The sequence below is a fragment of the Notolepis coatsorum genome (assembly GCF_963971535.1).
Source record: "Notolepis coatsorum genome assembly, chromosome: 20".
NCBI classification, from domain to species: Eukaryota; Metazoa; Chordata; class Actinopteri; order Aulopiformes; family Paralepididae; genus Notolepis; species Notolepis coatsorum.
The window spans coordinates 15,789,606-15,802,961 of record NC_140184.1 but is presented as its reverse complement, the minus strand read 5'-3'; the positions used below and the strand labels follow the sequence as shown (position 1 = coordinate 15,802,961).

The following is a 13,356-nucleotide window of genomic DNA, read 5'->3' as shown; positions in this document are numbered from 1 at the left end:
TAATGTTTGTATAATGTTTATACAAACGGGTGCGTGCGATGTGATTGGTACAGACAGTACTGGATGCGGTCTGGAATGTCAACTGTGTCACCACACCTACCCATTGACACCTCCGACACCCCCCCCCCCCCCCCCCCCCCCACACACACACAGACAGGCTGCCTAATTCTGCAGTATGCCCAATATTATTTATATATAAATGCTAAATGTTTACATCAGACATGTACAGACAATGTACAAACAAACAATAATTCTACATATTAGGTACAGGCAAGCATATGGTTTTAGAGTTCTGCAGGGATGTTGTTGACAAGTTCTTTTTTAACCATGTTTTGAAGTGGGGGTGGGTGGGGGTGGGTGGGGGCTCCTGCCAGTCTTCAGTGTATTCAGGCCGTCTGGAATGTTAAGTGTCACCACACCTATCCATTGACGGACCCCAGCCCCCCCACACACACACAGGTACACAGGGGAAAAAAATAAAGGCTAAAAACCCCCTTTTTTTTTTTTTTTTTTTTTTTAATAAATAAAAATAATGTGTCGACTGGTCTGGGAAGGCACAGCCTGCCCCAGCCTTATACACCCGCCGCCCATGTATAGTATATATAATATAATAACCAGAAATTAAGCTTGTTTGAACATTTATCATTTATGCAGTGATGTACTGTAGTTATCAGAAAAGTAAACAGGACTAGGCGGTTAGGTGGTCGAGCGGAGATTGCGTTCGTCACCAGCCCCGGAGCTGTGAGCTTGGTTCGCCTGTTCGAATCCAGCTCACAGCTCTGGGGTTGTCACCAGCTTGGCTGGCCGTCTGCACTGATACAATTGGCTGTATCAGAGGGTGGGAGAAGCTGGCGGGGTGGGTCCGGGTCGTTGTAAACAGCGACTCCTACAGTTCGGTCGGGGCGCCTGCTAAGCGCGGATTGGACGTGAGGGGGATAGTGTGGTCCTCCCACACGCTACGCCCTCTCAATGAGAATCCGCGCTGCCAGGTGAAAAGAAGCGGTGATTGGCTGGACGTGTGTCGGAGGAAGCACGTGGTAGCCTCCACTCTCCCAAATGATCTGACTGTGGGGGGTAAAGCGCAGCGACCAGGAAGGGACTGGGAATTGGCATACGACTAACATTGGGATGGGAGAAAATCGGAGGAAAATGGAGGGGGAAAAAGACAAAAAAAAAAAAAAAAAAAAAGAAAAGTAAACAGGAAACTATACATGTATGGCTGTGTTCATCATCGTTTCCATGGACACAGTAAATAAACAAGGCTGCACACGCGCCGTGAAATTAAATGAATTAACTTTTTACAACATAGTTTCAGTTCTCATTCATAAAAGAGACTTAAAATATAGGGGGAACAATAATATAATATTATTTATTCAATATGTTAATGGTAAATAACAAGAGTCTAGGTAGCACTGGTTAGTTTATTTCCTCTTTGGGCAGAGATGTTTGACAGCGGAACGCAGGTGGAACGTCGTCCAACTCTGCGTAGGTAGGAGAATGATCTGTTGTCAGAGGGTAAGGCGCTTTCTCATTAGCCTCACAGTGGCAGCTTCTGTCTATTTTATAACTGCTACTGGAAGCAGGACTGCAGTTATGTACACACTGTAAAGCCAGTGGTATGCTCTTGGCGTGAGACTACATGTATTGTTGATGTCGCTGGCATGAGTGCAGCAGAAGCCATTCATGGGGGCCACACCTGCGCAGTACAACACTTTTTAACAGCATTGTTTTAATAGTTTAGAATGTACTATTTGAGTGAATTAAATACCAGTGGTTTATGTAATGAAATCACTCACATCACGTTTCAAAGTTCTCTCTTTCTTCCTTTGCATTCTGTTCGGCTATCGCTCGTTCTTTTTCAGGTGTTGTTCCATCTCCATAGGAACCTGAAAAATATTGCCAAGAAATCAGAACGTTCAAAGCGAAAGGTATGACTTCCTCTTTTCATTACTTCTGCATCTTCATCTCTTCATCCTTCTCTCCCTCTTGCTACTATTTGACATCAGTCATCAAGTTCTTCCAAACGTGAAACTGTGTGAACGCTGTCGACTCTGTTTTGATGCCTCATTTACCAATAGGTCAACTGATGGCAATTAGAGATTAATAACAAGTCTGACTATAATATGAATGTAACATTATTAGGTGTTGTTCGAAGGCTCGGATTCTGCTTTGAGTCTTCAGTTGAACCCTTGAATCTAAGAAGTTCAAGTTTTGTTTTAAGGTACATTACAGTGAAATGCTTGGTTCTGTATGAGCTCCCTGAGAATGTGCAAGTAGAGAGTACAACCCAAAGTACAAAATGCAAACAATGAAGTACAAAATGCTAACTATTTAGAAATGCAAAATGCAAAAATTAGGTAGGGATGTAGTGCAAATATGTTTGTAATAAATATATAAAAAATATGGTGTAGTGTTAAAAAGTGTTTAAAGTGTCTAAAGTTGTTAAAGGTGTGTGTTTAAAGTGAGTGTGTGCAAATAAGTCTGTTTTAAAACAGCCCAACAGCCCGTTTGCCGTTATAAAGTCAATCTACAGTACATTTACATTTAGTAATTTAGCTGACGCTTTTATCCAAAGCAACTTACAAGTTCTGTACAACAAGTCAGCAGGAAGGGTACAACTCTGGCAGCTAAGGGTAATGATTGTTTGTCAAACAGTGTCGAACTTGAGTGCTACAGTCTTGAGTGCATAGTAGTATAGACCAGTGATGCAGTGGTGGTCCCACTCGGTACCACGCCGTCCTAGCAGTTTTTTCTGAGCAGAAGTACGCGCATGGATGTGCACGCGCGCACGCACAAAAATGCATTCACAATTTTCACTGGACTCGTTTGCGCCGTGCGCCAAGTACCCGGCACTTATCACCTAGACTTTGTGTTATGGTTTGACACCGACCCCAAACGCAAACGGCACAGAGAGAGTAGTTTCAGAGTTAGCCAAAAACTAGGGCTTGTTTATTTTACAGAGTAACAGAAAGAACTTGGTTGAGAACAGAAACAAACTGGGAAACAAGCATGTGAGGAATGTTGCTGCTCTGCAGCTTCTCCCGGGGGGGTTACGTTTGAGGAATCTGTCCGTGACGTCAGAGCCGCTCTGCAGAATCCTCCCGGCAGTACTCCGAGGTGGTAGCGGAACAGGGAGAGAGAGAGAGCGGGTTAGCTCAGTGAACAGTTGGGAACTGACAGGTGACAGGTGAAGTGACTTGTCCCAAACAGATAATCCAAGTGACAGAATCTTCAGTGTGAAACACACAGTGAGCAATGTCCAAACAATAAATCCAAGTAACAGAATCTTCGGTGTGAGACACACAGTGAGCAATGTCCAAACAATAATGAATCCCAATGAATATCCAAAACAGGCAAAAGGGGTGAGAGACAGTCTGAACGAAAAACAGGATCTCTTCAGTGCATTACACACACGAAAAATGATTGAGTCCAAAGACTGTCTTGCAAAAACTCACCAGAGCGCTGTGCGTGAAGCGAGCAGATCAAACAGGGCGAGCGCTTCGTAACGGGGAACGGGTTGTCCAAACGGAATACTCCTCGAGAGTCCTGGGAGGCAAAGCACAGGGAAAAGCAGCGAACGGAAGGTAACGGCATATAAAGCAAAAGGGATGCTTAATGACAAGCTGTGACAGCTGCGGGATGAGATTGACAAGCGTGTGGTTGGGGGAGCACCAATCAAACGGCATCTACAGGAAGAAGCGTGTGGAGAGGAGAATGCAATTAATTAACCGAAAATCTTAAAGGAACAGAGCGAGTGGGTGAGCAGCGGACCAATCATCACAGTACTTCAAGAAGCCCGTGGTGGGGAAAGAACCAAACCTCACAGTACTCCCCCCTCCACGGGAGCCACCCGGCGACCCACTCGGCCCCGGCCTGCCCGGACGGGACCGAAGGAAGCCGGCGATCAGGGGCACTGGAGAGGGGGACAAAGACAGAGGACCGGCGAGGGAGGCCGGAGACGGGGACTGGGGCCCGACAGCGGAGGCCGGGCACGGGGACAGATGACCGGCGAGGGAGGCCGGAGACGGGGACTGGGACCCGACAGCGGAGGCCGGGCACGGGGACAGAGGACCGGCGAGGGAGGCCGGAGACGGGGACTGGGGCCCGACAGCGGAGGCCGGGCACGGGGACAGAGGACCGGCGAGGGAGGCCGGAGACGGGGACTGGGACCCGGCGAGGGGGCTGGACGGCACCTGAAGACACTGGGCACGACAGGAGGAGCTCCACCCCTTGATGGTACCGGAGGACCAGGCGATGTGGGGCTCGTGCAGCGCGAGCCAGGGCCTGCCCAGGACCACAGGGACAAGAGGAGAGCTGGTGACGAAAAACTGGAGCCTCTCAACGTGGTTACCAGCAATGGTGAGAAGGACTGGACAGGTGCGTTGAGTGACGTCAGCCAGGCGGCGATGATCCAGCGCGAAGACCTCCAAGGGCCGCTCGAGGTCCTCAAGTGGAATGTTGGCCCGGGTGGCAAATCCAACGTCCATGAAACTCTCATCAGCACCAGAGTCCATGAGTGCACCCACCGTCGCCCGCTGGTCCGCCCAGGCTAGGGTGACGTCCGCCAGACGGTTAGGTGGTGCACGGGTGGGGGAACAGGAAAAACGGCTCACTAGGATCTCTCAGGGTCACGGCGAGCCTGGTCTTCTTGGCCGGGTAGGGCAATTGGAGACACGGTGTCCATCCCGGCCACAGTAGAGGCAACGGCCGGACCTGAGCCTGGACTCCCGTTCGGCCGGGCTAAGGCGGTTGCGTCCCAGCTGCATGGGTTCCTCCTCGGTCACGGCTCGGGAGGGAACAAACCCACCAGTCACGGAGGGGGCAGGACGGTCAGCACTGTAGAGGCGGCCGCCGGGAAAGGGAGCCCCTGAGCGGAGGTCGATGGCACAGTCGTAAGGCCGGTGAGGCGGAAAGACCTGAGCCCTGGACTCACTGAAAACCTCCTGAAAACCTCCTCGAGGTCGTGGTCCTCGGGGGGTACGTCTGGGGTACTGAAAACCTCCTCGAGGTCGTGGTACTCGGGGGGTACGTCTGGGGGTCCCCGTCGGGTTCTCTCACGTCTTCTCTCCTGGAGGCGTCCGTCGATGCGAATGGCGAGGCTGAACAGGTCCTCGAGGGACTCAGGTTCCTCACGGGTCGCGAGCTGGTCCCTGACTGCGTCTTTGAGCCCCCTCATGAAGGTAAGACGAAGTGCTTGGTCGTTCCAACCGCTCTCCGTAGCCGCCAGTCTGAACTCCAGCACGTAGCCGGTAACCCCGCCGCTGCCCTGCCGGAAGGTACCCAACCGGGCTCCAGGGTCCAGACCACGGGCTGGGTGGTGGAACACCCTGCGGAGCTCAGCCACGAAGTCTGGATAGGAGAAACAGAAGTCTGCCTCCATTGCCAAGGAGGAAGTGACCCACTGGGCTGCCCGGCCTGAGAGCAAGTTAGTCATATAGGCCACTTGGGCTCCTCTTGAAGTGAAACGACTGGGTTGATGACGAAAAACCAACTCACATTGCATGATGAATGTGGCACAATCCTCGAAGTTGCCGTCGAACAGCCGTGGTTCGGAGAGACGGGGCTCCCGAGGTGCGGGATCGGGAAGCGCGGGGCCTGCCAGGGCTGCGGGTGATGCTCCGGCCGAGGCTGCTGAAGGAAGTGGGGTTATAAGCAAGGTGTTAATGGTTTCACTCAGCGCTTGTAAGTGGAGGAGAATACTAGCCTGCTGGCTAGCCAGAGCCCCCAGGGACCCCTGAATAAGCAGGACCTGCTCTCGGAGTTCCTGTACAGCAGCTGCAGCCGCATCTAGCTGTAGGCTGTGTTCCTTGGTTGACTCAATCTGGCCTGCTAATGCTGTTATGACTCTCTCTGTGTCGGCTGGGGTCGTCATATAGGTTTGGATCGTAATGTTATGGTTTGACACCGACCCCAAACGCAAACGGCACAGAGAGAGTAGTTTCAGAGTTAGCCAAAAACTAGGGCTTGTTTATTTTACAGAGTAACAGAAAGAACTTGGTTGAGAACAGAAACAAACTGGGAAACAAGCATGTGAGGAATGTTGCTGCTCTGCAGCTTCTCCCGGGGGGGTTATGTTTGAGGAATCTGTCCGTGACGTCAGAGCCGCTCTGCAGAATCCTCCCGGCAGTACTCCGAGGTGGTAGCGGAACAGGGAGAGAGAGAGAGCGGGTTAGCTCAGTGAACAGTTGGGAACTGACAGGTGACAGGTGAAGTGACTTGTCCCAAACAGATAATCCAAGTGACAGAATCTTCGGTGTGAAACACACAGTGAGCAATGTCCAAACAATAAATCCAAGTGACAGAATCTTCGGTGTGAGACACACAGTGAGCAATGTCCAAACAATAATGAATCCCAATGAATATCCAAAACAGGCAAAAGGGGTGAGAGACAGTCTGAACGAAAAACAGGATCTCTTCAGTACATTACACACACGAAAAATGATTGAGTCCAAAGACTGTCTTGCAAAAACTCACCAGAGCGCTGTGCGTGAAGCGAGCAGATCAAACAGGGCGAGCGCTTCGTAACGGGGAACGGGTTGTCCAAACGGAATACTCCTCGAGAGTCCTGGGAGGCAAAGCACAGGGAAAAGCAGCGAACGGAAGGTAACGGCAAATGCAGAGAATATATCAGAAAGATCCAACAACACTAAATGGGGAATCCGGGTATATAAAGCAAAAGGGATGCTTAATGACAAGCTGTGACAGCTGCGGGATGAGATTGACAAGCGTGTGGTTGGGGGAGCACCAATCAAACGGCATCTACAGGAAGAAGCGTGTGGAGAGGAGAATGCAATTAATTAACCGAAAATCTTAAAGGAACAGAGCGAGTGGGTGAGCAGCGGACCAATCATCACAGTACTTCAAGAAGCCCGTGGTGGGGAAAGAACCAAACCTCACACTTTGCATAATAATAGGATAGCATAACAAAGAACGAGAAGAGCCTAACCAAAATACAAGCCCTGTACCAATTGGTGGGGGTTTGCTTGAGCTGTGGAACCTCTCACTATGTGACAAATGGTCCCGACTGGAAGGATGAGACATTAACACTTTAACTGCCACACACGAGATATCTCAAGGTTATTTTTATGTGGTTGAATTTTTTTTTTTAATTTTTTTTGGCGATCTGAAATCATAGCATCACGCGAGCCTACCTGAGTATACACGAGCACCGCCGGAGATCATATGTGGAAAAAAGCGCCCCCCTATCGTCTTTCTGATGACATAAGGGATTTTGGAATGGACTCAATGAAAATGGACGGGGGAAAAAATCCGGTACTCCACATTTTCCAGTCCACTGATCCAGCCGGGGTTACCACAGTTCATTCTGGAGCCTCTGAGCCCCGCTGATCATGGAGTTCTACTGTATCGCGTTGGATCTATACACTTATCGATTTTTTCGAATGGTGATCAGGAATTGGAATATACCAGTTGGATACCATCTGATGTCAGGTAAGGACTCTATGTTATCAGTGTTAGGATAATCAGACTAATTTTGATGAAGTTATAAGCTGTTTTGTGAAATGGGCTCTTTCGGTTTCACTGTAAAAGTCCAAGAGGAAATCAACGCGGCGATTATCCGTGCGCGGCCCGAATGTGCTTGCATGCACGTATAATATTGATCATCTAGCGTTTATTTGAAAACGATTCATAAAAAGGCAGACGAATATCAACGTTGTGGAATATTCCAGTAAAAGACGATTTTCATAGAATGGTCCAGAATGGGCTGTTTTTTTATCTCAAAACGGGTGCTTTTCTAAATGCTCTGAAACGGAAATGACGCGATAAAAAACCAATCTGCCTTGACAGCACTGACTGGGAAATAGTCTTTGATAATGCGATGGGCAGATTAGACACATAGCCATAATTTAAAACATAGATTAGGCGATATTAAGGTTAACATTGGCGCCGATGGTGGCATTCAGGGGGTAAAAAGGAAAACCCGGCGTGGCACTCAAAGTGTTAAGTTGTGCCTCAGAAGGAAACTGTCCTTCTGTAAACTAAGTTACATTGTTAATTTAGTTTGTATTTACTTTTCTAGTTTAAGTTAATTCAATTAAAGAAATTGTAACTACAATTACATTTAAAACATTGTTTGTTTTTCAACCATATGTTGACAATATAATTTCTTTATATATTGAAGGCTACATCCTGCTACCTTTTTCAGCTTCTCTATTTCAAGGCAATATTTACAAAAACTAAACTAAAACTAGTAATTTCCTATACAAACATGTTTCCTACTATTTATGCATAATAATCATCTGTTCTGTGCGCAAGCGAGGGAACATGCACGCGCGTGCGCGGGTCCGCCGGAGCGCGCGTGCACGTGGCGTCCAGGCAGTTCTGATATTACGACTGCACCACTGGTATATAGACATATTACCATAGTAGGTAGTAGAATAGGCAAGGTACAAAATAACAGACAGTACATACTGTCTTCGACAATTAATGCATACAGCACTCCAACTTATCACCTTTTAGATAATTAAGTTTGAAATTTTTGTTCAACTGAAAACCTCAAACAGACTTATGTAGTTCTTCGTCTGAGTGATTCAGCTGCCTGAATGCATAAGAAGACCTTGAAGGCTGACACAGTCATGTTGACTCAGTCAGGAGGGCATGCTCATGTCACAGGTTGTTTCTTTTCTTGATCCTCCAATCACAATGGTGGCTTTCCCAAGACAACAGCTGTGATTGGAGGATCAATAAAAGAGGGCAGAGCTTGAGATAGGTCAATTGCCAGGCATTATCAGGGGTCCAATACTTTGCCCTTGAACCTTGAACATTCAGGGTAGATTTAGTAGGAAGTTATCAAGTGGGTCTGTGTCCAAAAGTGCAATAGGTTTACCTAATATAAGAGCACTGCACTGCTCTGCAACACAATTACCAATGTTAAAAACACAGTCTTAGGGTCAAGATTTAGAACAGACTTCAGAATTGAAAGTTTCTTTATTCCCATGGAATACTGATGAGTCCAGAGTTGATCCGTTCACCCCTCCTCCCCTTTAATATCCCTATAATTAATAACTTTTATAGACTGGCAGTGGCGTAACAAATAACCGTGTCTGCAGATGAAGAGAAAGAGAGTAACCTGGAAGGAAATTAATAATAGAAGCTAGGAAGGATAGGATGAGTTGTTAAAACTGATGTGTAGTGTGTGTTTACAGATGGATATTTGATTTTATTATTAAAGATGGACTAAAAGGAATGCTGTAGATTAATTGAATTTGATTGTGTATTTGGCTTTGACTTGTTTAATGTAGTTAAATTGTGTGGTTTGTTTTGTATTTGTACTGTTTCTGCCAGCCAACTGCCCTCCATACCCCACCCACCCCCAGAGGTCCACAATGGAAATAAGCCTTGTGGCTTTATTGTGTTTTTTTAACCTCGATGATTTTTTAAATGTATGTATTCCTGCGGGGCAGTTTTACATGTGTCTTTTATGAATGATCAAATAAATTCAATCAATCAATCAAATAAGGAACGCGTTCCTACGTCGGACTGCAACACAGATGCAGTGGGCGAGGTCTGATTCCATACCAGGGGATGATGATGGAAGATCGGTCTCTAAAGGAAAGCAGTGTGTTACTATTATGGGTAGATCAGATGGTGGTATCTATGGCAACATTTAACCTTGTGAGAGGAGAGAGCGTATTGGAGTTCCTCCAGTGAAAGACATGTTGTGACAATTCCTGGAATCTGTAGAAAATCACTGTAAATGTGATATGAAAACATGAACACGGTCAGAGAAGCATTTAAAGGGACATTGCACGTTGGTGGAATATCTTTCCTTTTTTTTGCGCAAAACTCCATGCCAGTTCATTAGCAGTCAAAAACCAATAGCCAATATTGAAAACCTTAAATATTCCCATCATATACAGTATGATGTACAATAATGCGACGCTGATTATTATTATTATTATTATTATTATTATTATTATTATTATTATTATTATTATTATTATTATTATTATTATTATTATTATTATTATTATTATTATTATTATAATAATAATTATAATTATTATTATTATTTTATCTGCATGCATGGTCACACTTTTCAAGAAAAATATCTGTATTTTATTTAATGTTTATTTAATCATGCAGGTCAATTAAGAACAAATTATTTTTTACAATGATGGCCTGGCGAGAGGACAAAAGGTCCCCTCAAAGGGTAACAAATATTTTGTATAGAAGAGACAGACGATACAGTACATACATTAGAGAGGTAAGGGGAATAATTAAAACACACATCAAACAAGCAAATAAAATGACAAGGTATGTAATACATAGCAGAACAGACACATTATAGTTAAAAGGCTGGGTAACAGTTGCAGGTGTGTGTAAAGAACTCTGCGATAGAGTAGTGAGGGGGATCAATTTGTAGATTTTCAAAGTCTTTTGCATCTCGGTCCAACTGCTGGGAGCAGCAAATTGGAAGGAGGGTTAAGCAAAGGAAGTGTTAACATAGGGAACATTTAGCGAGATATGGTGAGCAGCTCTGGGCCCTGTTTCTTGTACCTGGATAACTGAGTTAGCCGGATAACTTTAGCTGGATAACTGGGTTAGCCGGACTTTCCGGTTTCATGTACGTGGATTTTCCAAATCACCATGACAACATATCCAAAAGTTTGAGCCTGGTCGAAAGCAGAGTTCAAGTTCAAGTTAGCCTGAACTATCGCCACGCCCCCGCAAAGAAGTGACAGCCCGTTTCCTGAAACTATTCCCACAGTCTACGATCTGCATTATACCATTCTGAATTACGTTTTTGTGCTCCATTCTTCCAGAGGGGGCTTTTGAAATGTAAAATAGACCCAAAATGCTGATATTAAATTCACTTTGTCCTAAATAATGCACGTTATATATACCGTGGCGACGGTGGCGCTCGCTCGTGCGATGTACACATGATGTGGTTATTTTAATTGTAACTGGGATTAAGATGTCTGATGAGATGCGCTGTTTGACGGATTTGAGAAATTGAATGAGCCGTTGACGTCACATTAATGAATGAGGATAAAGAGATAAACTTCATTCAAAACAAAGGATATTCTAAACACGGGTCTCTCGTTCATTAATGTATAAACAATGAATTTATCCCATCTGGCCCAGTGGCCCAGCGGTAGTGCTCAAGCCTGCCAATCCAGAGACCGGGGTTCAAATCCCGGTGTTTCCAATATGATTTTTTTGAATATAATATTAATGATTATACGCCAAAGTAGCCTGGTTTTAAGTTAAAATATTATAAATCTACATGCATTGAGGATGTCATTCTTTATATAGCTCTCAACGTGCACCAAATTGAATTATTCCTATATTGCAAAAAGAAGGAAAAGACTAGGGTCTTGAACCCCGGTCGTCCGTGTGAAAGTCAAAAGAAGAACCCGTTACACCACAGAGAAGATAAGTAAAAGATTGACTATACATCAATCAATGGGTAAGAGAGCCGTATCGTAATTCTGTATAACAGTTAACTAATAATTTTCGCTAGCAAGATCTCATTTGATTATTCAATCCAGCAGGCAAGTTTAAAGAAATATAATCTGATTGATTGAGATAATGAGGGACTTAGAATTAGCCTATAGATAACGCATTTAACTTGTCGGCGAGGCGATTGAGCCGTATTGCAATCTGTCAATAAAGTCTTAAATCAATTAATCAATCAATGCCGTTGAGAATCAGGATCTCTGCCATCGATACGTGCTGGCTTTTCACCTAAAACGGCCGCGCGCATTTAGCCTGACTCGCAAGTCTGGCTTGAGTTAACGAGACTGAATCCACCTTTGTGAAACAGGAAAATCCCAGCTTCGAACATCGGGTTAACTGAAGCTGGATAATGGACATCTTGATCGACTTAGTTGAACCACGTACATGAAACAGGGCCCAGGTGTTATAGGGACTGGGAGTAGACGACAATTTTAACAAGTGGATCAAATAAGGAGGAGTCAGACCAAGGAAGGTTTTGTAAATGAGTGTAAGCCAATGAATTTCTCGTTGAGAGTGTAACGATGGCCAAGACGTGTATAAGTCACAGTGATGTGTTGAAAAGGGGGCATTTATAGCAAACCTAATTGCTGAGTGATACAAAACATTAAGGCGATCAAGGACACTCTTGCTTGCATGCATGTAAATGACATCGCCATAGTCAGAGAATGGACATTTGGACTAGGAAGCGTTTAGCAGAGTGAGTAAAGCAGGAACAATTCCTGTACAAGAAGCCAAGTCTTGTTTGTTGTTGATTGAAGATGTAACACATGCTAAGAAAAATAAAGTGTATTATATAGCCGACTGTATCCAGAATTGAGCCACTAGTTGTTGTGATATTTCCAGGAGGGACAACAGACCTTTTTCCAAACCACATTTTGGATAACATTGGTTTTCAATGTGTTCAAAACAAGACTAGAGAAGGCGGCCTTTATACTATTGAAGCAGTCTTTAAAGGGGAACTATTTTACTATTTCTTTCACTATTTGGGCACTTTTACACAATTCCTGTGAGTTTATGGAACACCTCTGTAATTATTTTTTTTGTTTAATTCATTGTTTTGTATTTCTAATCAAGTACTCAAAAACAGCATTTTTCTACCTCAAGATCTTAAGCCGTTTTGAGCTGATGTGGCTGCTGGGGTGCAGCTGAGTCTCTCTGACATCACAAATCAGCACATTTTCAGATGACTCAGTTCAGTGAGGGTGAATATTGTGAGAGGAGAATTGGAAAAATGCGCCAATATGAGAATTAGAGACATAGATCATATTAATATAAGTCCACATAGCTAGGAAACTATGCTAAACACTGAAAAAGGCCATTTATAAGATTGTTCCCCTTTAAGAGAGCGCAGAAAAGCATCCAACTGAATACAAAACTGTGTCATCTGCATACAAATGAATGCTTGAATATTCTACTATACTATCAATGTTATTTATGTATAGAGAGAACAATGTGGGGGCAAGAATGGAACCTTGAGGTACACCTTTAGTAACAGACAAGGGCTGCGACAAGTGGTATTCTTATTTAACACACTGGGTTTTACCAGACAAATAGTTGGAGAACCAGGCTAAAGAATGGTGTTTAACACTAATGTTACCAAATCTGTCTCTGAGAATCGAGTGGTCAACTGTATCAAATGCTTTTGCAAAATCAATAGACATTTCTACACAATGTTGTTTGGAATCAAGAGTATTATTTTTTTTTATAATATTTAAATGTTTTGCTTAATATTTAAATGAGAAAAAAGGCTATAAAGGTTATAATAGCAAATAAAAAAAAACTTTATAGTAAATGTATAACATTGGATGGGTGCGTCCACTTCTGATCTACCCATAGCATCACTCAACCAATTTACCATATTCACACGGTGGCCAT

At 44.6% G+C, this 13,356-nt stretch overlaps 1 protein-coding gene across 1 annotated transcript in view; it reads left to right on the top strand.

Annotated features, from left to right (window-relative positions):
* The window catches only part of galr1b (galanin receptor 1b), a gene marked incomplete at both ends in the record, with an annotated part of 29,375 nt that overhangs the window by 3,891 nt on the left and 12,128 nt on the right, over positions 1 to 13,356 (top strand). The window contains one exon of the mRNA XM_084337676.1: positions 1,863 to 1,928. Within this exon, the coding sequence (XP_084193802.1) occupies positions 1,863 to 1,928 (66 nt within the window). The remainder of the gene's footprint in view (positions 1 to 1,862; positions 1,929 to 13,356) is intronic.